Raw genomic sequence first — 27,213 nt, forward strand, 5'->3', positions numbered from 1 at the left:
TAACCGAAAAATTAATGCCTTGTAAGGTATTTGCTCTAGATTTGAACATAGATTGTTCGATGATATTACAAATATATTTTAAAATTGGTAATATCTAAATAACTTTGGTTTACCTCTTAGTAAAATAAAAAAAAAACTAGTTTATACAATAGTATATCTAAGTTATTACTTATGTACACGCGTTAGAAGTTATACTTATTTGGCGTAACAACATAAAAAACTTCTCAAAATGTTTATCTTTCACCTTATACGCCTTATATATATCGTCATTTGTAGAAAAAGCGACACTAGCAATAGAAAAAACTAAAACATTGACTGCAGCGAACTAACTTCAGGGTGCCGGTTTTTAGTGTGGTGTGCGCGCGTATCGTAATACATTATTAACTCATCAAATTTCCCTAACGCACCAAAGTAAGTAGTTATTATAACTTCAATAAGATTTTGAATTTTAGACCAAGTATTACATTTTTGAAGGCCTGACACAATTGGCTTTTGAAGGCATTTTAAGTTGCCATGATACAATTTTAATTCGATTCAATTAAAAAAAAAACAATAAAAAAAATGTATCATAACATCGTATAAAATTATTACTAATTCATATGTTATCGGGTTAATCTAAATCTATTTTAATGTTTCGCCACTTAATATTCCAATTTTGCAGACTTGAAAATTCTTTGCGTTGCGACACCGCTCAAGGCTGGCGTAGTTCCTGCGATAAGGATCCTAAAATTTCAAATTAAATTCTAAATTCCAAACTAAAATACACGCTTCTTACTATGGAAATATGTACTATGAAGTAACAAAGAGCAAAATGTGAACAAAAAATTATCAAATATCTTGTGTATCTAATTTGCTCTCTTATTAAAATAAAAGTGAATTATATAGTAAAACTCATACATTAACTGAATACTTGTTTGTCTTGAAAACGGGTTGTAAATTAGTGACACTTCGATCATCCAAATAGGTCCACAATGAGAGGGAGACAGAGATCAAATAAGTTATGCTTGAAAATATGAAATATACATAGATTTATGAACCTCCTCTTTTGGACTTTTGAAATAGGTTAAAAGCGTGAGTAAACGTTACAACACACGTGTTATGAACACACATAATTCAATTCAAGAAAGCTGGTCACGAAATGAAACTAACATTTAGAACCGGTAACACCATACATTGTCATGCTAAACTTGAACAAGAATATAGCAATTACATCACAAATTTACCCTTTTCGTCTGTTGCATTGTCGTTGTTGCCTACGCTTTCAACCAGCTGACGCAAGTATAATTATAGATAAAATATTATACATGAATTCTAAAAGAAATTGGAAAATTCTACGCGCGTTCCACAGATTATATAGCATAAAAACGTAGGACTTAAGATGTTCAATTATATAAGCCATTTTTCATTATTTATTTAATTTAGAGAAATTAGCAATCAATTCTAGTATGAATGCCGATGCTTCGGAGCTATGCTTCTTCCGTCACATTCATAATTATATTAAATATATTAAATAGTGAGTTACTAAAATATGAATAGGAAATATTTGTAGAGACTTTTTTAATAAAGAAGTTTTGCAAAATCAAATAAAAGTGCTCCAATTCGTCGTCATTCGTGTTTCCTAACAAGTGTTTACTAGTACGCACCAATTCGTCTAAATATTTCGTAAAACCATTGTCAGAGTTTACATGCGAAAGAATCGTTAGCCATCACAATATGGTTTACATTGTGCAATGTTCAATAGGTGTCAAAATGTGGTTATTACACTAGTGATACATTTATAATATTTCATACTATAAACTGGAAATATTTGTATATTTAAAAACTGATTAAACTTTAAGAATGCTCCATTATCTATGAATTGATAACATATAACAAAAATGTCCAGCAGTGGTAACCGGGACTGCCCGTTAGTGAAATCTATCTTTATACATTTATAAAATTCTTGTTCACATACTCCTCCGAAACAGCTCGACCGATTCTTATGAAATTTATTATGCATATGCAGTAGGTCTGAAAATCGACCGAAAAAAAAATACTAGATAGTAGCTGATTTTCTATATATCTGCCGTATTATAAAACAAAAAATATGTAAAATTAGATCAGCAACCAATTGATTTTGTCAAGGCTCTATAATTTTCCTATGGTGCAGGACCAGCATGTTTCCAAGCATAAAATAGCATAAGAATAAATTAACAATATAGAATAATCAGGAAAACTAATAGCCTTCTTTTTCTAATCATTAGCAATGCCATTTCTAAACCTGCACACTTCCTTCATCAAAAACTTTACTACCTGTTAATACTTGACTATTTCTATTTTCACGGACTAGGGAAATTCCACTTATTTTTCCGGCTTTTCAAATACCTGTTATGATAAGTATATACCATATAAATGTCACTTTTGTTGAAATAAATCACTTTTTTTATATTTGTAAAAACAGTGAACAGTTTTTCCGGAGTGAATATATCACATCCATTTTGGTAATAATATAGGCGATACATCAATGGACATTTATTACGAAATTATATTTAACAGGTATTTTTTTATTTCTATAAGTGAATATAAAAAAATCTAGTAGACTTCCGCAGTCATTGCTATCATGCTTTCTATAAAGAACGAGAATTTTGTACTTTATTTATTTATTTATAGTTTACCTAGTCTCAGTTTAGGAGAAAATTAACATTAAAACTTAAATTCGTTAACGTTATTAGGTAAATTATCTTACTGTTCCTATCGAGTTATGTGTAAATATATATAAACTTTTTAATTTATATTGCTAGGTGCGATCTATAATTACATAACATCAGGACAGGTTTCCATATGAAGTTACGGTCACTGACTTTACGGATGCACTGTTAAGGTTAACTTACTGTTAATAATAAATAAATACTGGAAAGCTTTGAAAGCTTTTTGTTTGATAAAAGTTCAATTTTAGAGGGAGGGTACGTCAATATATTATGAAACGTTGAAATCATATTAACACATTTGGATTAAAAAACTGTGTAGGACCCAAAATATAATAACGTTTTGTGTGATAAAGAGATAGTTTAAATAGATAGCTTATACGATGCGTAGTACAAGGCGATGATAGAGTATAAAAAATCTCTAAATTAAAATAAATTAGATTTTAATGCGGTAAGAGTTCTTTTTTAACCGAAGTATGAAGATATTTAGCAACATATTCTTTATAGTCATATAAATATAACAAAGTCGAGGAATGTGACGTTTCCTCGCTCTTCCGATCACACGATATTATGATACGGATGGAGGAGCACGCGCAAGAAACGGTAACTTCAATTAACTTTAACACCTGTGTAAAGATTGTAACCGATACTTCGTAGGCTAAATACAGTTCTTACGTATATTTTTATTATAATTAAATCACATTTTACAGTTTTAAGATAAATACTCATCTCACTTTATCACAAGGTAAACACAATTTAATATTTGGATTGACAGATTGGAGGAGGATTTGCTAGAGAAAGCCTGTAACTGGTAGGAAGGCACCTTTTTTCATTCCAACGGAGTAAATTGGGCAGTACATTTATAGAAATATATTTTAATATAACATATTGGAATGCTATAAAATGATTTTAAAGAAAGTAATTTTTATACCAATTACTCAAATGATTTTGCGATTGAGATATAAATAAAATGCGGACAAAAGTTTGTGTTAGCTAAATTTTACAGAGGAGATTTAAGTGTAAGCGCCGTTCCATAACTTTAACTGTAATTACTGAAAATAAGGGAAATAGCATGGCAAAGAAAGCATAGAAAAACTCAGTGACCTGCAGCGCGGAGTGAACCAGACCTTGTAGCTGATAACCTCCTCACTGAACTGACCAAGTAAAGGATGCATTACGGGTTAAAACAAGGGAGAGTGGAGGAATTTGCGCGGCGCCACAAACTCGACTTTATATTTTGCACTTAAAATATTCTTTAAACTAAACTAGCTAGCTAGATAACTAACTAGCTAGCTAACTAGATAGCTCTCTGAGCGCTGTGGTCAGCAAGAAAAATCTGGGGCAAACAATCTGTTTTCACCGGTCTCTGTCCAGCACATATCTTATAACAGTTAAGAGCATGATGGGTCTTTCAGTTGACCGATCTATCTGGTTGGTGCAAGACCACGTGATTTTGCCATCTGTCACTAACCCCGATCATTTTCTCCAAGTTCGTATCGCCTTTGCGCATTGTATATAAGATTATTCGTTATCGGCATATGATAGACCGGCGAATCTATATGCGAAGTTTACTGTAGAACAATAAACGTAGAAAATACGTAATTATATAATTTAACTAAATTGATTTTTTTCGATAATCGAATTACTCAATGCTTAAAAATAGTCGGTTCTCATTACATTGACCGCTTTGGAGCGTAATAATTTGTCAGCACATTGCGTACAGTGAACCGTAACTGATCGATAACGGTTATCGGTTTTGCAACGCGGAAGCTTTCCGGTTGATATATTCGTGGTAATTTAAGGAATTCAGATTTCAAGTTTTTTTTCTACTTCATACATTTCGACCTTTATTTATTAGTTGTTTCACAAATAACAGACGAGTCGTTAAGTGACATTCAGAAGCTAAACTTAACATGACCCCAAATGTTAAAAACGTATTGTATTTTGATTTTTGACAACGGAAGTCATACATAGCACGCGCTAAATTTCGTTTCCGAATTTCACACCAAAGAGTTCGTTGGCAACACAAAAATTGAACAGGTATATAATATGTTATAAGTTGTTACTATTAGTATACTAATGTCTTATCTAAATTTAATTTATAAGTACAAGATTTTACTTTTTACTACTTACGAAAATTTATATAGAATTTGTTGTTACTATGAGACAGAATATGGCCAATCGGGTCTAAATCCGACTAAAAATCATTCATCAGATGAATCTGAAAATATCGTTTGAGTACATTATTTTTATTGATTTTAAGTATATAAAAATGTCATACATCTTTAATATTATTTTATTGCAACAAAAGTATATAATTCTCACACAAAACGTATAAAAACTGCTCGTTTTACGTATATGGAGTGATCACTTTCTCTATACTTCTATATTCGATGGAGTATTAAATAATTCATTTAAGGTAACAAATCAGGTTTGTTGACCTAAGACTATACTTTTAAGTATTATAAAGTTTATTTACAAACTTGTAAGAATATAAACGCGAAATTACATTCATAATTGGCGAATGAAAAAAATTTCGCGTGTAATTTTGCATTTCACTTCCTTATTTAAGTTAATTTGTCAAGTTTAAATTATAATCGACAATATCATTATTAAATTGTAAAGCCTAAGAAATACAGAGTGAAGAAATCTCATGTTGATTAGATTAGAAATTATTAACGACCACTTTCGACGATACGCAACGTTTGTTCCGAGATGAGGTGTTCAGATTATTTGCATCGCTTCCTGCTATTTCCATTAGAATAAGAACTTAGCCACATACAACTCAGCCATATTTAAATTCCATTTTATTGCGCTCAATTCAATCTTTTAAAAATATTCAGGATTGAATATTTTTAAAACTTGGTTTTTTGAATTTTTCACCTAAATTTTGAGGTTATGTGAAAAAATTGTAAATACCAAAGTTGTAGATCTTTTTATGACCTACAACTTTGCTATTTAACTTCTTTCCATAGGACTGGTAGTTTCGCCGGAAATCAAGATAAACAATTTTTCCCCCTTAAAACTCACCCCCTCCCACTTCCCGAACTCGGATCGACCGTAATTTATTTTTCCTTTCATTTTGATCATATTCCCCTGCATTTCTAATGGGTTTCTTCCTACTGTAATTTTTTTTCATTTCTTACCATTTTTGAAGGCTTCGGCACTGGTCTATTATGAGAATGAAGCTTAGTAATGCAATGGGACACAGGCACATGCGTGATATGTGTAAAAAGCAAGAAATATAAAGAAGGAAAGAAGTATAGAAGATACAGGTTTTATTTTAAGTGTTATCAGTTAATGTACATAAGAAGAAGTCTATTGGCAAAAGCCTCGGTTCAATCACATGACCTCAGGGCTGATTATCACACTTAATACAATTTGCATTTTTAATTTATTAGAACAGCGGCAATCGGGAAGGTGGGTGGTGTTACGTAATACATGTCGTATCCGCCCGCATGCTAGAAAGCCAGCAAGCGCGTTGCCGGCCTTTTGAGAATCGGTACGCTCTGGCTTGCACATAGTGGTAGTGTATTAATATGGCTATATTCATTCGAACACACTTCATGCTAAATATGGTAGTAAATGCAGTTTTAAAAGTAATATTAACAAAGTCAGAGTATCTGCAGAATAAGGCAGATAATTATTCGACGGAGCAAATTTCTGATGAAATTTTTTGTTACAGGTGGAGGTTTTAATTTGCCCACGAGTGTTATTAATTACTGCACATTGTAAGAAAAGTCGCGGCTGAAATACTGCTCCTGATAATACATTAAGTTTTTATATTAATTAGAGGGCTGTTTTACTTGATATGATATACCCTTCAAGTCCTGACCCAGCCATATAGTAAACATCGAATGATGGTTAATTAATTATACACTGGACACTATAATTTCAGATACGAATCTAGTGAGTTATAATTTACCATTCCATAGTGTCATGGACGTATGCAAAATATATGAATAAGGTTGAATATATTTATAATAACAATTAATCCATGATTTTAGTCCCTAATATTTTTGTAATATTGAATTAGGTTTTTTTTTATTTTGCCTCACTTATAAGGGATAAGGATACTATTATAGTTAAGTTATAAAACCTTATTACGCCGATACTGATGGTAAAAATATTTTATTAATAAAGCGGATTTGAAAAATATTTTTTAATCCAGAAATATGGCATGTTTTAATTTAAATCAATAACGTTCTAGCCGCATGGCCTCAGGTTTCTGTATCTGTTTCGTGATGTTTCATGTCATGCTAACATGCAACTAGATAATTGATTAATTCTCAACATTTTCAGGTTCTATCTCCAGGCTTTAAAAGATACTTTTTTATGGATTTAACAAAGTCGTTGCCCTCACACTTTAAAATCGATTTTCGTTTAGTTTTTGTAATTTTTATTGTTTTAATGTATTGTTTAAAACTTGTATTAATCTTCGTGTATGTCATGTTTGCTTGTCACATCAATAATTGTATAATGTGGTTCTTTTACCAATGTATCACTGCGCCGAGCGTTGGCAAGCTTTTATCAGTAAAAATTAAACAAATAAACTTTGTTAAAAAAGCCGTTAAAGATTATAATATCCATATAAGATATGCCGTCTTGAGGTTAAACCGACTGCATGGGCCTGCTTCTGGAATTCCTTAGACTGTGCCAGAAAGAAGGTAACTTAGATACCGGAGGCATACCCTGCTGTCTGAATGGAGCTCACCAACTGTACTCCGCCAGCAGTCAACGATTCCGCTTATGACGTAAATAAATAAAGATAAGCTTCGCAAGAGAGTATTAAATACTTTGTAGCGAAAGAAACCTAAAGTTACAAAAAAATCTCGTGTAACACCTATATAGTTATAATTATATCCGACATCGTGACTTGAATGTGAATGTCTCAAAGCGTGGCTTTGTCTATACGAGATCGTGTCTTATGTAGGCTTATGAAAGCAAGGCTCAAAGTTTTGCATAAGATGTACCTAAGATTTGAGGAGGAAATTCTTCAACAGGAATTCAACGTCCCTTTGTTGACTTCGTACTAAGTTGTTAGTGATAATCCTAATTTATTTGAGTTCAAATATGTTATGGCCTATGGATATAGTAGATTATAGATATTGTCAAGTTAGTAAATATTTCGGAGAAAAAAAAAATCTTAATTAATGTATTTATTTTCAGTTATGTATTTTAAGTAATTATATTGTCAAAAATAGGTCATAGGTTGACGGTCTGGCAAAACATCGAAAGCGTTTTATAATTTAAAATAAATAAAAAACGTTCCGTTATTCGTAACATTGAATTAGTACAGAGGTCCCAGTGTGACAGGTTAAATTACTCATGGTTCGATGAATAAGATAAAGCTGCGCGATAAAATTGCTCTCGGTGACAAACAGTATTTCTTTAATTCACTATACGGTTATTTTTTGAGGTCCCGTAACTGACATTCAATTGTTTTGTAGATTTGATACAAAGCCATGTTTGGTCAAATTCGTTTATCTAATCCCATGCCTTAATTAAAAGACGACACAAGCTTATGTGTCGCTATTTTCTTTATTGGAGGCTTTGTGGTTGACGTCAAAATTAATAATAATAATAGTAACATTAAAACAATTAATTATTATATGTATAGTATACATGAATAGTCGTACTGCTCACAGCAGTTTCTTTGAGACAAAGCAAACATTGGCTACGACTGTTAGTGTATATATAATATACGTAGATATGTTATTATTCAAAATATTTATGGTAAATAATTAACTTTTAAATCTAGAACCTTAAACGACCATAATGTTTATATTTCATTCTTCCGAATGTTATTACAGGTTTCAACAATTTCTGCAGTAATAAGAAAATATGTAGGCGGTATGCAATTATGATGATTCAAAGGTTCTATAACCTTTCGCATTCTCGACCTAATTCCTGTTGTGTAATAAAATTGAGTAAGGTCTTAGAACAGACTTTTCAGTGCATAATAAGGGTCACAATAATATTACTATTCAGTTCTTTTTGTTTTATCAATTGACAAGCAGAATTTTATAAAAATTTATTGTAGCTAAATCTTTTGTATATTTTTCAAGAACAATCATGATTGAACGTCCCTTCGTTTCGTGTCGTTGACAATGCAATTTTATCAAATGCCAATTTCAAATGTTAAAGAATTATACTTTTCTGTTATTCTCTTATAAAATTTTCTCTTTTTTACATAAAATAAAGGGATAATCATTAATAAACGTACGTACTTCACAACATATTTTTTTTATTATATAGTATACATGAAACTATTTTTATGTAAAGTATTTTAATTTAAAACTGTAACAGCTGTCCTGAAAATAAAAACGCCTTAAATATAAGAGGGTTTGATTTTGTTCCCTTTGTAGTAGTAGAGTCTCTACTACAAAGGGAACCAAGGGGGCCAAGTGCACAGACACAAGTTAAAGATTTCAGTTAGATATACTGGTAGATACTACCTGTATGTGACCCCAGAGCCGGTGATTTCCTCGCTCAGCGAATATCGCAATACAGCGAGAAATGCTGCCAGCATAAAAGGTACACTGCCATAGATAAACAACCTTTATAAATTTGTTTTAGTTTTCATGTTTGGTTACTATTACTATGAATTAAGTATGTGTTTGTAAATACTGTATATTTGCGTGAATAAATAAATAAATCTACTAATGTGTGCCATATATTTAGCCTTTGACACAGGAAGTTGGAGAGAACATGTAGCCTATTGGTAACGTAAATCAATAGTGTTTTCTCTTTGTGAGAAGCTAAATGGAAATTATTTTCACACGACTATGAATCTAGAAAAAGTCATTGTTCGCATGTAGGGATTATAAGAATGTAAACTTTATAACTTTAAGTGACTGTTAGATGCAACTTTAAACAGATATATCGTTCGGAATGTTCGTATGACATTTTCTGTGTAATTTTCCTGATTTTTTGAACGCATTTATTTATTGGTCGTTTGAATTTAGATTTACACACAATATGGTGATAGTAATAAATTGTAATGATAATTTTAATCCCCATATGAAAACGGAAACCATTATTGAGTTATTATCATATATATGTCTGTTTAGGACATTGTTTCCCAACCTTTTTTGTGCCATCTTAGCCAGCCTTAGCCAGCCTTAGCCTTAGCCTCAAATTTTTATGCCCCCTATGGAACATACATAATTTATGTATAAAATTAAAAATTGTTAACAAAATAATAAGTAAATTTTCAAAACAATGAAAAACTTGAATTCGAATTTCAAATAATTTTATTAAGATTTTTCTATATTAATTTAGTGATTTGCTTCAGTCTCAAGTATCCACGTTATATTATATTCAGCTGGATATTTCAATTTCGAATCAAATTCCTCTCCCTCCCCCTGTGGGGCGTTGAGCTCTGCTTAAGGTTTTTTTTTATAAGTCAAAAACGCTACATTAAAAATATATTTAAAAAAAATTATTCTTTCTTGTGTTAAATTTTTTTATTTCTCTATATTATCTATATTTTTTTATATCGTATCTATAAACAACCATTAAACACTCGTTTTTAAATTATATTAAAATAAGTACGTGGACTTGTGGATTAATAAATTGATCAATGTAAAATTTAAAAAGGATGTCCACCAAATAGTGGACAGTGTGGGTGCGAAGGTTCATTAAACAATGAAAGGAACTATAGTTTAAATATAATTTAAAATTCGGAAATTGCCTAGCTACACGCTTAGCCTTGAACTGAAGTTCAAATGTCGCTACACTCTATTGCTATAAATTTATTTTTTATGCTAAAATTGTTGTGCTAATTTAATTCAAGCATACATTATACATAGAATAAGTGTGTTTTTAATTTCAAAATCATTTAGATTTATTGAACTAATTCAGTAATGGATTTAGAGCTGGAGATTATTAAGGTTCGTGACCTACTAGAAAATGATATATTGTTATAATACTCTAAAGAACCTATAAATAATGTTCTTAGAAGAGAAGTAAGGCGTGAATAGCATCTTCTCCAGACCTTCTCACTTCCATCTCTACTCGAACGGGTAATTTACGCAGAGATCTTACAGCATTAATCCGTGGAAGACACAGATTCATAACTCTCTCAGCCCGATGTCAGATCCGAAGCGGTGCGAGATCAGAAGCGGAAGGCACTGGGTCAAACTCCGCCAGGTTACCATGCCTTTGTTATTTTTAATAGCAATGAATAATTTTTGAAATGAATTTTATAGCCATTAATACATAGTCTATCAGTATATAACATTTTCAAATATAAATAATTAATCTTTGAAATGAAAAAAATTGTACAAATATTCAAAACCAGTTGATAATAAAATATCAGAGTGCAATATTTATGGCGTTTTAGGTAAGGTCATTAAACTCATCTTTGCGTTGTAAACGAAAACAATATTTTATCAGAAATAAGTCATTTGACATATTAAATTCTTGTTTTCAAATATACATAACCAAACTTGATTTTTTTTGGGCTCCGTGCTTCAAAAACAACTTTTATAGTGATATAAATCTTCAAGAAAAAATAAATGAGACCATTCATACCCAAGGAACATAACAAACTAAAAGTATTTTTAGAATTAGATTTTAACGTATTAAATTTATTTTTTACTTTGTGTGTTTGGATTTTTAGACCAATCGGATTATTTATATGGAAAAACTAAATTATCGATAATATCGACTAAAAATCGAACTTTTTTAATGTTAGTTATTAGGTATATTTTTATGTATTAATAGCTATTATTACATACATATTTTTTACTTTGTGTGTTTGGATTTTTAGAACAATTGGATTATTTATTGGAAAAACTAAATTATCGATAATATCAACTAAAAGTCGAACTTTGAACCCTTATAATAAATAAAATTTGTCTTTAAGTGACTTAAAGGTCCAATTGGATTTAAAATAAATACAAATTTAAATTCTACTTACATCGTCTATAGAAAAGTCACCTCGCGATTGATCCCAAACAGATGTAAGAACCGCTAAGAACAATATTCGACACCAAATCATCATAGAAACACTTAAAACCTACATTACCATTTATTACTAAAAATAATTTTAAACACTTATGATAATATTATAAATTCCCGCTTAAAGTTTTAAATGGCATGGCCAGCCACAGATTAAAAAGAATATATATCGAATCAAAAGCCGGTAATTCAAAATCGCACAGACTATATAGCTATTGTGTTTGACGACAGGTCGCGTTGTTTCGCGGAATGCGACTGCGCGGTTTAGTGCAACTGAATTAGAACGTTAGAGACAGGGTTGTGATAATTATGTTTAAGAAGGGTTACTAAATGCTGATACACATTGAATAAGAAAACCTACATAATAAACTGTATTTTATCTTAAAATATCTTTGTTTTACGTTTTGGTTGTTGGCACCTTATTATTATATCTCCTTCAAGGAGAATTTATGTTATCAAAATAAAAAAAATTGTCAAAAAGATTTGCTACTAATGGTTTTTTAAACCACATTAGTGTAATAAAATATAAAGTAGGTAGGGTGTCTAGGATATTTTCTGTCTTATTGAAACTTAAATTCCTAATAAATTAAACCAGTGTTTTGTATTATTTGTGTAGATATTTGAAGTGATTTGTAAAAAACGAGTGTAATATGCTATACTAACTAACACTGTTATGTGTTTTAAATGTTTTATTTGATAGGAAATAACATGAAAACTCTGTGACAGTGGAAATCTTTAAACAGTTCCACATCGTTTAACTTAAATCACGTGACGAACAACGATATCATAGGATCAGATTTATTTTTTGATTTATTAATAAACTCAAAATCTTGTTAGTTGGTTATACCGGTTTGAGCCCGGAGAAAATACTATTTTGTCAGGAAGGTATAGAAAGCTGTTCACCTTACAGACTCAAAATGGAATTTAAGATTTATGTTTAAACAGGTATATTATGCTATAACTGTTACATAAAAATATTTTTGAAAAATACTTACAAATGCAGTCGATTGTACTTAAAAAACCAGTTGCTGTTCTAATAAATACTTTACAATTAAATGCTAGTGTTTTATATTGAAGTTTCATATATTTTCCCATTACAAAAATATAAAAATTTGTAATAGTATTCGTATTGTGATATTTCAGAAAAGTATTGAAACTTACATATGTATTACATTATTTAAAACATTCATTTTATACGTGTTTAAAAGAATGTCGATATATTATAAAATAGTTAGGATGTTTACTAATTTAAAATAAACGAATAAAAGGCGACTCTATTGGTGTTCCTGTTCTAATAAATACTGCAGATCTCGCCGATATGTCCCACATGAACCCATTGTACCTTTCTCCCCGATATTTCGCCGTCACTCGCTCGCATTGTTTCGGAAATTTCGAAAAGCAGAGAAAGCCTTTCGACTCTATTTAACACAGGCTCTTGAAATTAACTTTCTTCAGATAATTCGACATAAATACGAATTAAAAAAATATACTGTCTATTTTCTTTATGCGGTTAAGTACTAAAACCATTCCTAATATTCAAATCTATCTTGTCTGTAGTAGAAGTCTTATTTAGTTAAAATATTATCATTTTCATTTTATCTCTCTTAGGAACCAAAGTGTTATCAAAAGATAAGAAATAAAAATAGGTCCAAAACGGAAAGAAAGTTGTCGCTTATCATTTAATTATTCTATAGTCAAACATCTATATTTATAGTCTGACAAAAGATGAGTATAGAACAATTTATGTCGCAATTTTTAAATTTGTGATTCCTGTCCTTCGCTTCAGTAATTTTACTAAGATTTTATGTTTTTTTTTCTTAAATTGTATGCTATATAGATTATGTCACGTCTATATGTTAAATAAAATTTATATATTATGTACTTCTGAAAACAAAAAAAAATCTTTTAATAATAATTATTATTTTACCCCCGTATAAACCCCTACATCCTAGCCTATCAGGCAGACAATTAGGCAGATATGTGACCGAGTGGTTAAGCAGCAGGGGAGTGTCGAAATCTCCTATGATATAAACCCTTTAAGTTAATAATGTCCCTTTTTAGGAAAATTGATATTGTAAACATTATTAAATATATTTAACGCACGTCTTGCCGTTTATTTTAACTTAAAAGCAGTCATACTGTCTATAATTATTTTCACTAAACATAATTATATATGAGTATTATAAGTACTATTCCAATCATGATCAAGGTCGTTAGTATAAACTGCTTTCGATCTTGAGGAGCCATGAAAGTCGAAAAGCGACTTGCGCTTTTCTCTACAATATGCCATATCATGTTCCTAGGCCATATTCATCATGTTGTCTAACAAGTTTTTCTATAATTGAGTGTTATCTAGTACTTTAATAGTTCACGTTAATTTTTGGAACACGGCTTGTTTGAATTTCGAATTGTTCATAAATTATAGTGGAAGCACAAAATGGCGGGTTGAGTCATTAGAATAAACATCTGTTTTTTTTTGTCTCACGAGGTTGTAGAATTTTAATTAAAAAATCCGAGACAAAATGGTATGGTCTACATGTGCGTGCGTCTATTCTGTCCTATAAAAATGTTTAACTGGTGTTGTTACTAACGAAAAACACAATATAAAACGTTGCGTTCAACTGTGATTAGTCAAATCCATTTAATAACTCGATGCATCATGTCAAGTGTCAACGTAAACCAGAGATGTTTAGTTTCAAGTCAAGTAAAATCATTTATTCCACCCACAATGGCACTTTTGAACGTTAAATAAAATGTACAGATTCTAGTTGCCCCTTCCAAATGGTTTCGTGTGGAGAAGAATGGGCAATAAATACCACACTTACTCTTTTAAAATAGGATTTACAATATTTTTATACATTAGATAAAAAAATATATGTAATTAGACATTGTCACCTCCCAGGCCGACTTGACAAGTATTGTTTGTCTCCATGCCATGTCAGTGTTTGATCGAATTATCTTGAACTAAAAAAAAGCTAAGTGAGAACCGCTATATCGTTTATCTGAAGTGTGTATCTAGAGTAGATTTCGATTTTTTTGGAGGGCAAACGGGCAGGACGCTTATATAAAGTAATACCCATAGACTCTCACATTGTCAGAGGGCTCGCAAAAACTCCCAGAGGACCGGCACCTTTTAAGAATTGGTACGCTCTTGAAGGACCCTAAGTGACCTCTAGTCTTAGGAAACACTTTAGTTATCTTCTTCAATGATATATTTTCTTCAAGAGTTGTTGAGTTGTAATCTAAAACACGTCGTCTTAGAGAGGTCGCGTTGATGTTTCATTAACAATAAACAAGAAGAAGTAGAAAACAAAATAGTGTTTTTCCCTGGTGATCCTATAAGTTAAAGTTCGCCTGCTCGTTCGAGCTATACCGTACCAGCCTAAAATACCTTTGCTGGTGAAGCTGTCGTTAAAAGCCAGCTTCACCGTTGCCCTTCGACCATGACCGATTACCGTTCGTCCTTTGTTCTTTCATTAGTTTAAATACAATGTGTGTAACAATAACTGTATTGTGTTTTTACTGTGTCTTTAGGTTACTGGAACATAAACACTCATTTTAACTAAATTTGAAATATTAATTAAAATAAGGATTGCATTTATTTAATGAAACATAACAGACACATCACATCTTGAATTGTTTCATAGACAAGAGAAACATAAAAGTAAGAGCAACACAACTATAGTTAATAGATATTAGGAGTAATTATTTATTTTTAATGTAAGAGAAGATAAACGGGCTGGAGTCTCATCTGATGCTAAGTGATACAGTCGCCCATGGACACTCACAAGACTCGCAAGTGCATTGCCGGCCATTCAAGAATTGGTACGCTGATAAGATTTGGGTACCTTATTGTTAGACTTGCCTCCCCCAAAAATCGGGCACTGGGAAAACTGTGCGTCCATCACCGGATGCTAAGCGCCCCGGTGGAAGTCACCAACAAGGCCACACGTAAGAGACAAGAAGAAAATATACAATTCAGAAACAATGTGCGGCCTGGTCCGGACGGCATGCAGAAAGATAATGATAATACTTATATTATCGCTTATTAATGCTTACATTATCATTATCTTGTTATATTGTATTGTTTTCAGCTATATAATATTAATAAGTCTACGTATTCTCTACATGTAGGAAAAAAGAAATTTTAAAAATCGTATTGAATAAGATACATAAAATACGTATTGTACGACAAAATTATCATACAGTTTTAGATGACACTTTCTGTAGATTTAAAATAAGGAATATTTTTTTTATAATCTTGTAAAATAAATATAAGTCATATTTTTTATTGTTTTTAGTTCTAAAAGGTTTTAGATAACAAAAATGACGTGGCTGTGTACCTATAAAGCAAAAAATAATTAAAACAATAATGGTGCCACCGTGTCACTTGTATCGCATATCTATTGTTAGAATAGTCTATTTGTTTTAAATCTATGCCATTTTCGCTCAACTTTCCCCGTTTCCATGTGTCCCAGAAAGGTCTAGATAAGATAAATTTAGGCCTACCTAGATCTAAATTCTAATCTGTGTTAAATAAATATATTTTTATGATTGCTTTCCATTTCTTTGAACATTAATTTTATAGATAAGTGTGATTTGGCATGTTTAAAATTATGCCGGTTTCTCACGACTTCACCGCAGGATAAAGTGTTAATGCGCACTAATACAATTCTTGGGATGCTTAGGATGCTCAGCTGGGAATCGAAAGTACGACCACAGAGTTGGGAGTCGCTCACTTAAGCGTCTAGGCTGGGCGAATTGTGATTTTTGTATTAATTCTATTTGCAAAATGGCGTCTACTTACGAGTTATATGGTTGGTGTTTAAGATATTTAAGAATAAGTTAAATTTAACCCAGTCATCCCATAATCCCATGGGACTCCTATGATATACCTCAGTTATATCATTTGCCCTATCAGAACACGATTTGGCCAAATTCACCGATGTCCTGATTGAGCATTCTGATAAATGAGCTAGGTCTATCCATAGTTGCTCTCCTCCCATTTTAAGTCAATTCTTATTCATTTTTGAATCGAACAATTTTTTTCTAATCGTGTTTGTTATGTTTGGCATGTCGAATTAAATCTTGTATAAAATTTTTCATAAGTATCAGTATTTCGACCGTTAACAAACTTCTGTAATATTATTTAACTAAAAACTGTTTATGACAACTGACGCGTGTATAAGGTCTGTAGTTATACGAAAATTCAATAGGTAACTCTGCTTCATTCAATTAAAATTTGACTTTAATTAAAACAATTATGCTTCAAGAGCTCTCGAATGAAATTGAAATTTACTTTACTTTCTCAAAAGGAAACTTTCAATTTAGTAGATGCATACAAATACGGCATTTTATATGAAATACACAGACGGGCGCATGACCTGAATTTATTATCGCATTGAAACTTTTATTGTGTTAGTGAAAGTGTATACGGTGTATAGAAAACTGGCTTATGCTTTATACGGGAAGTATAAAGCTAATAAGTCGATGCGACAAAAAATTGTAATTTTTCAATAAATAAATCAATTTTCTTCACTAAGAAACTGTACAAAAATAATTTGGTGCTAATTGTCGGGATTTTATTTATTTGTACAGGAACAATGCTGGTCTTGCTTCAAAGTAATGAGATAATCATCAAAAAATCTAACAGACTGGCAGGGCCTCAGTGGTCAGCTGAGTGGTCCAGAAGATGATATTACAGGTAAATTTTTATACAAGAAATATTTGTACAAATATACTCTATATAAATGGAGTACGTTATATTTAAAAGTTATTGTATATAGCTTAGTAGTTATTGGATAGTTTGCATACCTATGGTATGATTGCACAGGGCTTATGTCAAAAATATATGTCATTTGACATATCTGTGGCGCAATACAACTTACAATTGTAAGTAACACCATAAAAAAAAACATTTTTTGCATGAAAAATTCTTTAAAATTATCATTCAGGTGTTTAATTTTAAGAAATCAATTTTATTAAAAATTCAGTCAAAACCGTTAACGACGACATCGAACAACATAACGGTTATATTGTGAAAAATCAATGGTCCCGGCTGAATTCTATGGTATTAGGTACTATACTACAACAGATTTTGACTGTATTAGCGATTACTAGCATACTTGAATACTGTGTTCGAATACGACAAAGCGCGAATAAAACTCTTAATATTATAATTTAAGTACCTATGGGATTACAGTGGCTGTCCAAGAAAAACAGATTAAGAAAAAATATATTTATTTTATTTGGTTTTTACGCTATTCATTAATATTTACAATGATTGATAAAAATAACACTTAATTAATATATCTTTCATATTTAAGTAGATTAAAATTGCAAACATGCATAAACAATTATGTAAACTAAATATAGTAAATGCATTATACAACGTTGAAGGCACGAATATCACAATTATATGTACTTATAAATAAAATTATCCGGTTGGCTCAAAAAAAATCTCCGTATTTTGACTCAAAGCAGACAATGAATTTCAGTATCTTTGATCTTGAGGAGGTATCTGTTTTATTTTGCCCTGGTACTTGTGCAGATACGACAGAACCAACCAACGAAGCATATTAAATATTATACTTCATCGTTGAGCGAGAAGACGCACCACCCTGGAGACACCAAGATTTTTCACTCCTGAAAATAATTAGCATATCGTTACTCATTGACATTATCCTTCATCATAATCATTACAAAATGATTACTCCAGTCATTATAAACATTTGGAAAAGAAAATAAACCGAGAAAGCCAAATTTTGGATACTTTCAACAGCTTTCTCGGTTCATTTTCTTTTCCAACACGATATTTCCAACGTAATGACTGGACTAGATGGCATAAAAAATATTCGAGACTTAAGTAATCGTATAGAGCCCCGTAACCAAGCAAAATTTGTTTCATCGATATTTTTTTACTATTCAGATACAGGTTTAGACGATTATTGGGTATAAGGGTAAGACTCAAAAACGTCATGCGATTCCTGTGTGTGAAAAGCCTTTTTACATAAGTAAGGGAGGAAGAATTAGCCCTATCTATTTATTGATTCTTACCCTAAGATATATCCTGATATGTGAAAGACTTTACTCATAACATTGGTGCACACATAAAATACATTTATGTATATCTCAGCCTTAAATGCGTGGCCTTAGCTTTAAAGATGTTAAAAGACTTGTGAAATGAAGTAGTTAAGTCGAATAAAAAAAACCATGTGTGTACACTGTACTTATACACGCGTTACAAGTTCTACATCTTTGACATTACAAGATAAAAATCTTTGAAAAAATTTATATTTTGCGTTATTGTATGTTTGTAGAAGAACGAAGATAGAAAGATAACAAGTGTCGATATTTTGTGACGGAGCAGTATAACTCAAAATTGTCATTTTTAAAAACAAAAGTAATAATACTTCCACACAAAGTTTTTCTTAACCATCCGAGATAGTGTTAGTCAAGTGATTTTTATAACGCCTGGTATTTTGTGCGTAGCAATCTGTCAGTCAATCAATCAATCAAGTTGATTTGTTTGGTTTACGTAAAACTAGGTTTTTATATGCATATATATTATCGCATGCGTCAGCACCGCTTATTTCTGAAAATTATAGTTTTCGACAACTGTTTTAGCTGGAATTTTTAAACAACATCCGTTTTAATACATTTAATACTCCGAATTAAACTTATGAAAAGATGAGAATAGATTAAGTTTTTTCATAGAATTTGCATTATTATTATTACACCTTCACATTTTTTTAAATATAATATATATTATAATGAATATTTTTTTTAGAAAAACATCCAGATACAAAAAATTCTGTTGTCTAATAAGTGTTTCATTATAATACCACTGATGGTTGTATGGTGTCGAATACAGCGAATGATTTATCGCGAAGCAAGCAAGATAGTAAATCATAATTATAAAAATATTTTCCTCGTAATTTAATTAATAAAGGGATTTCCTTACATATCTAGTATGCTAAACTATTTCCAGTTCGCCAGTCGTCGCCAATTTGCCAGTTCTCGTAATAAACTTATAATCGGTGACCCGTTGAGTATTTCAAGATTTTGTTTGTACATATTATGAGAACCCGCAGTATAGTTTTTAACATAGAATCGATGGTCCTGGATTTAAAGCGATTTCTTCGAGCCTAATGGTTGACGAATATGCATTAAAATTAACTATATGTCATAGAATGTGTTCGCCCGTTACCAGACGATGAACAAAAGTATTTCTGTAGCATGCCTCAATGGGAAGTTGTTTCATATTTGTGACTTATAAGTTAACTATAAGTATTATAGTATAAAAATACTAAGTATAAAAGCAACTTTGCCAACAAATACCTTCGATATTAGGAACAGATCCAGTTTGTATATTTGTTACTAACAAACTCTAAATTAAACAAAGCAAATACCTCATAAAATATTCAAAGTAAAGTCGACTGCAATGTGACCACGTAGTAGGATGGTTTGACGGATTGTATTTAGGCTGCATGATGTCTCGATTCGTACAGTCGTTGTATGGGGGACCATCGTGTGACATTCCTAAACTGAAATTTAGAATCGAAAATTAATTTCATAAGCCTGATACTGTTACTAATAGAAAGCTTCATATATGTTTATCTGTTTATCTGAATATTTGCTACACAAAAAGATTTCATACAAGCTTAATTAAAGAGTCCTGTAGGCATATTCCTTTACGGCAAACTCTTGAGGAACGCCACTTGGCAGATGTTCAGTACAAATCTATGCGCAAGTAGGAGTATACTCTCCGATCCATAACTTAACCCCAGTTCCCACGACACAACTTATGAGGTTCGTGTATAAATCAGAGGTTTGAACACAGCCAAATTATCTATTGAAGTGAAACTTCTTTAGGCGCTTGAGGGTAATTTTTTTACGGATGAAACGTCACGAAGATGTGCAGCGTTTTTGTCAGGGTCAGTGTGATTGAAAGTAATTGAGACCGTTTGAGAGAGAGTGAAAAAGGAAGATCAAGAAAATATACACGCTATTGGCTGATATATACGTTTATTATTCACATATTAGAAATTTATGGATAGCAGTTCTATCACATAAAGTCTTGCGCAGATTTTTATTTATTTATACTATCATTAGGACGTATATAATGTGTAAACAGTGTGAATATAGATATATAGATACAAGGAGTGATCATTTACTGGTACATGATCATAAACTCAAACTCAAAATATCTTTATTCATATAGGTAAACATGTACACTTATGAACGTCAAAAAAAAACAAATTAAATTTACATTTACAACCAGTTCTCAAGTCAAGGGCGTAGAGCGGGTATGAAGAACTGGCAAGAAACTTTCCGCCACTCTTTTCAATCGCCAATTTTTTAATACAAATTATTTGAACTGGAGCAAATCAATCCCAAGGATAATTTAAGTATTCGTCACATTTATAAAAGGCTTTATTAATGAATTAACTTTTAATAAGGGCATTGAATTTATTTACTGATAGTTCTCTAATTTCGCTTGGGAGTTTGTTGTAAAACGAACAAAATTTCCATATATTGGGGCTTTTACCCTAAAAATAATTAATTTACAAAGAAGGTTCTCTTCTGAGTGTGTACTTTGTTTGCACCTCTTATATATAAAAAAAGAGGCGAAAGGGCAGGTGGCCCAGGTGATTATAACAAATAAACACTGCCAAAAGACTCACAAGTGCGTGCTTGATTATTTTATTTAAAATTGAAATACCAGATATAAAATGTATCGGTTGTATATAGTCGGAGATGTATTCCGGTTATATTTATAAAGTCATCACTCAGTGGGGTTCACCCCAGACTTTATAAATAAACCAACCAGTAAACCAAGCAGGCAGGACTATAAACCATACAACATTCTACTAACCTGTGACCTATTTCATGCGCTAATAAATATCCCATGTTTTTTGGTTTCCACTCAATCAGTGCGCAGCTTTTCTTCACATTACAGACACCGTTGGTGTAACTTCGACCTGAAAAATACATCTTATAATTCATGACAATTTAAATAGCTAAGTACTTAATATAAAGCCTTATAAGACTGTAGAGTGTTTATCTTATTTCACTATGAAAATCGTTTTGAAAGTATGTTTATTAATTTAACGAGTTTGTTTTTGTAATAAATCTTAAACGTCCATACTCTTTGTATTACGTTCACTTTCTATAATATTATATTTGGTTAACACCAAGTACTAAGATAATCAGTTCGCAAATAGTATATAATATATATGCGCCGAACTCTACACCAGAAAGCGCGTTCAACCGCGCGTGACCGGTGTAATTATGTGAACTTGCACAAGTAATGCTCTCCTATCAAAATCTGTACTCTTCTATGACAACCGAAATATGCACAGAATTAGGCAAAAAAAAACAAAAAAAAATAATTGTAATGTCAAGTAGTATTAGCAGTAAATTTTATAATCTAGCAAAATGTATGCTCTTTTCTGAAAAATCGGTTTACGAATATGACAACTGAGATTTGTACAGTCTAAGTTTTTTTTATATGTAACAGGAGGCAATGGGCAGGAGGCCGCCGCCCATGGACACACATATTGCCAGAAAGATCGTGAATTGACGGTATTTCAGAATTGGTACGCTCATGTCTTGAAGGACTCTTAGTGGAATTGGTTCGGATGTACTTCAGTGGGTAGCTGGTTACACATAGCGGTGGTGCTTGGCATAAACTGCCTCAGAAAACTCTGAGTTGTGGAACGACGGACGCCAAGGTCACACGGGTGTTATTTTGTATTTTCCCTTGACGTCCGATAATGCAACTCAGCTGCAGGTAATACACTGAACAACTCTGAACACTTTCATGGTAAATGCGGTAGAAGATGCGATAGAATATGCAGATTTATAAGTAAAAAACATAAAAAATATTAATGCGTTGAATTCTACACTTAATGTCGTGATAGAACCTAAATTAGTAGTATTAGTAGTACATATGTAGCGAAACATATCCAAATCGGTTTACGTCTATGATAACAGAGATTTGCACAGACAAAAAAGTAATGTAAATTATGTGTTGTGTATTGTTCACGTAATGTCGATTAAAAGAGTGGCGAAGAGTTTATTGCCAGTTCTTCTCTTCCGTTCTACGCCCTTGATTTGAGAACTGGCGGTAAATGTAAAATTAAAATCATTTAATGAATATTTCTATTTTTTGACGTTCATAAGTGTACATTATGTTACCTATATGAATAAATGATTTTTGTTTGTTTGTTTGTCGTGATGAAGCCTACCTGTTGATTTTGTGATGTTTTTCCCATTACTAATGTAAAAAAGATTGAGCCCCGTCAGTAATATTGAATAATATTGCTTCTTTTCTAAACTTTTGTGATAGCTTTGCATCTCACAGTAATTTTTTAAATAAACTGTCGAATTCTCATCTGTAGCCACAATTTTTGTTTGTCGTAAAAATTTTGTAGCTTTCAGTCTCAATATTATGGTTTGATTAAGACTCGGACGTCTAAATAGTTTGTTGGCCTCTCTTAAGATGTTGTGAACGATATCTTTAATTTTTTTTCTCGTCCTGAAACCGTGTTCTTTTGCTATCTTCTTGGAGAGGTGAAAGTCTAAATGCACCTTAACAGGAATTATAATTTCCTTTGTCCTTGTTAAATGGCTTTTGCGAATCCCTGCGGTATTCTAAAGAGGAAATAAATGTGTCTCATTAAAACATATTTGGAACAATCAACAATAAACTGCAATTATTAATAACTTGTAATATACTAATTACTAGCAGACTCGGCAAAGCGTTGCTGTGGTTAAGGTTTTTGTTATATTACATAGTAGTAAACTATACAAGGGAAACGGTAGAACTTATTTTATTTATTTATTTATTTATTAACACTTCGTTGTATTACATAAAAGGAAAATATTAAACATAATTTAATGACAAGCAACTGGCGGCCTTATCGCTTTAGAGCGATTTCTTCCAGACAACCACTGTGAGTATATTAGATAAGGTAGGCAAGAAGTGCAAAAATAGAAAAGGGAAAACAAAAAAAACATACTTAACAGAAACAAAAAGAAATAAAAATAAACTAAACTAAACTGATACAAGTTACATAAAACAAAACAAAAAGTAAACAGTGCACATGAATCATGACAATCTAATTCAAGATCGAGACTTATGTGAAAGGTTGGTACTTTTAACACAGCGCCTGTCTAATCTGCTAGAATTGTCTATACTAATATTATAAAGAGGAAAGGTTTGATTTTTTGTTTGTTTGTTTGTTTGTATGAATTGAATAGGCTGCGAAACTACTTGGCAGATTTGAAAAATTCTTTCACTGTTGGAAAGCTACATCATTCCTGAGTGACATAGGCTACATTTCATTTTCAAAAAAAATAGGCATCCTTACTAAAATTACGATAACATTAACATTTGTTTATTATTTGATACAATTCTAACAGATGGCGCTGAGTTAAAGGTAGTTTAGTTTAGGTCCGTGTCGTGGTACCAACGTTTCACATAAGTTCTCCTACGGTTTCCCTTGAATAATTTACTACTATGTAATATAACAAAAATCTTAGCCACAGCAACGCTTGGCCGAGTCTGCTATATCAAATAAATAAACTAATATTTGCAATAAAATAATATTGCGGGTATACATTGCGATGAAAGCTCCTATCTTTTAAGTTAGATCAAACTGCACACGGTGTGCAAATTTGATTGATATCGGTTCCGTAGTTTAGGAGTCCATAGCGGACAAACAACGTGACACATGATTTATATATATATATATATATTAAGATTTGTACTGCTTATAGAGGAAAATAGCTTTTTGCTAGAGAGCTAAAATTTAACATTAAATTATTAATATTTGGTCTACTTATTAAAGTGGTTGAAAACATGGTGTAAAGTCCTGAGTTCGAGTTCTGGTGAAACAAAAATTGTTTCTTATTGGAAGTGAATAAAACTTATTACCCGTTTGGCTTATAAATAGACTTCTGTTTAACCCATTTTATATATGTATACGTGAGTAGTAATGCTGAGATCAGCATATTCTACTTTCCCAGGTGTTAGATACTAGAACCGTAATATGATATTATTTATATGATCCAATAGGTATTTAAATTTGTATAATATTGTAAAACCAAGAACTGGCTGAAAGATTCTATGAACTACAGATAGTTTATAGAATTATCGACACTTAAGTTTCGTGCGTTTGTTTATTAAGCTTATACGCATGTAAATAAAATAAAAAAATAAAGACGCCTATATCACCAAATATTTAAATATATTGTAATCTTTATGTATATGAAAAACCAGGTAAAAATACCAATTTATTTCATTAACTTCCTTTTGTATAGAATTATAAATACATCATCTATACATCAAAACTTATTACAGGTTTTCTGATTCTAATTCTAATTAAATATAAAAATGGAAGCTTATTAAAAAAGATTAAATACTTACGCCAGCCAGAACGAAACTATTCACTAGAAATAAACACAGCACAGTGTAAAAGTTCATCTTGAGTTCACGTACTAAAATTAATACAAACTTTACCAGATCAAGCACATAGCCACATTAAAATCAGCCGGCTAACTGAGCGTGTATTTAGGACTTCAATTTTGCAGCAAATAAACCTATATTTTGCGGCTGTAGGCCGAATATACACGAACAATTGTTACGCTCTTTCACTAACCACGTCAAACTATCAATAATGTCATATGTGTTATGATGTATGCGGGTACCATTGAATCTTTTTATAAACGTCTGTCTGTCTTCGAAGTGATGAACACATGTGCGCCTGAGCAATAAAAAATGCACGTTAGAACTAATTATATCGGCTGTCATGTGTGGTACTGACGCGCTTAAGGATAATATATCCCGGTAAATTACGTTTTCTGATTTTTATAAGTCACTTTGGTTTATATTCTATAAATTAATAATATATCAATACCCGTATATGAAATATTAAAGTTAATATTAAATGGTAACATGACCCAATTATATAGGACCTAATAAATGTATATATAAAAAGCAATATTAAAAATAGAATTTTAAATTGATTTAATCCTTATTAAATCAATTTTAAATTCTATTTTTGTTATATTATTATATAGTCAAACATAAACATTTTCAAATAAAACAGACGATCGTATTAGTAGTAAGTACTTAGTTTTATTTCGAAAATATAATTTTTTATACATAATATACATTTACAGGCCAAAGATAAATAAAGATTGATAAAGACAAAACCTGGGCACAGAATCCTATCTCCAGACGTAATTTGGACTGTAAATTCTAACTTTAAGGTGACAAAAATAAATATTTAAAAAAATTAAAGAGCTTTGAAAAAAAACTATGCCACTGCCGACACACGTATGGAAACATAATACTATGCATTGTAACTAATAATATAACCATAATAAAGGCTTACTATTAATATTCGTTTACATTTATTTCTAGTAATTGTCAGTCACTCATTTAATAAAGATTGATAATTTACAATAATTAGAAGGCATTAAAACGCTTTTTTGTAGAAAGCCTAAAACACACTATCTAATGATGTTGAACGGTAAATCAATGATACACTCAATTTGATGATACATTTTGTTTGATCTAGTTTAAATTGCAATTATACCGTGTAGGAAACTCAACTAGTCAAGTTCCTCTCTCAAAATGATGCCATGAAATAACTGTCGGTGTTGTGAAGTGTATTGTGATTTCTTCAGTTTTTTAATTATTAATAATATTTCATAAAAACTCAATATCTCATGTGACGGTATGCCAAGGTCGATTTGATACATGGCAGGGTCTGAGTAACATTTTGAAGAACCTTTAAGATAAGAGCGTAATGAATCCTAAGAAGCCAGCAACTAGCATTTTAGAAGTGTGCCTGATGAGCCTCCTGCTCCTTTGCCGCCTGTAGAAAAAAAAATATAATCTTAACCGGGCTTTCTCACGGCAGGTCTTATCCACTGCTGCTTTGTCGTTATACGGTCGGGCATAAAATGCCGTGAATAAATCTGTTGATAAAAGATTAAGGCGAGTATCACAGTAACCTGTAAAATTAGTAATAATGCTGTCATTGTCTTATTATAATACCTAAAACCCTTGTCATATAATATATGCCGTTGTACGATCTTGTACCAATGTTGAAAGGTACAAAGAATCCATCAAAAAGTATACTTCAGTGGAAACTCTTTGCCAAAAGAAAATTAACAGCTACAATAAGTGTAAAATAATATTCCTGTATTTTTTATCTGGGTTTTTTTGCTCTTTGACCGGAAGTTGCTTAGTGCATTAAAAATTAAACACAAAAATATTATCATCATCCCACACACATAGGTCTCATCATATCTGTGCCTAATTCAAATAAATACTATTCAAGGACACAATTCGGTTTGTGCCTCTTCGATATTTAAATTTAATTTGAATTCTCTGTGGTCTGCCAGATCTCGTGGATACTGTCTTATAAATAATAATTAAAAATAAACGTATTCTGCGCGATGTCGATGCTTACTCATAACGGTATAATCATCATCTACGTATTAATTAATATTATTTAGTTCGTCACGAGTTACGATCATAGAT

General features: G+C 31.4%; 2 protein-coding genes across 2 annotated transcripts in view; both read right to left on the reverse strand.

The window, feature by feature from the left end:
- The window catches only part of LOC110996268 (A disintegrin and metalloproteinase with thrombospondin motifs 16), a 36,900-nt gene extending 24,992 nt beyond the window's left edge, over nt 1-11,908 (reverse strand). Inside the window, exon 1 of the mRNA XM_022263858.2 lies at nt 11,611-11,908. Coding sequence (XP_022119550.2) covers nt 11,611-11,694 — 84 coding nt within the window. The 5' untranslated portion in view covers nt 11,695-11,908. The remainder of the gene's footprint in view (nt 1-11,610) is intronic.
- A 6,058-nt stretch (nt 11,909-17,966) lies between these two features.
- LOC110996265 (A disintegrin and metalloproteinase with thrombospondin motifs adt-2) lies at nt 17,967-25,333 on the reverse strand. Its single transcript, XM_045630929.1, has 5 exons — nt 25,087-25,333; nt 22,904-23,309; nt 21,529-21,634; nt 20,063-20,197; nt 17,967-18,296 (listed from the first exon to the last, which is right to left on the reverse strand). Exons 1-5 carry the CDS (start codon nt 25,141-25,143, stop codon nt 18,230-18,232), a joined length of 771 nt encoding a protein of 256 aa, XP_045486885.1. The 5' UTR covers nt 25,144-25,333; the 3' UTR covers nt 17,967-18,229.
- Nucleotides 25,334-27,213: the final 1,880 nt, after the last annotated feature.

Source organism: Pieris rapae, chromosome 13 (assembly GCF_905147795.1).
Source record: "Pieris rapae chromosome 13, ilPieRapa1.1, whole genome shotgun sequence".
Classification (NCBI taxonomy): Eukaryota; Metazoa; Arthropoda; class Insecta; order Lepidoptera; family Pieridae; genus Pieris; species Pieris rapae.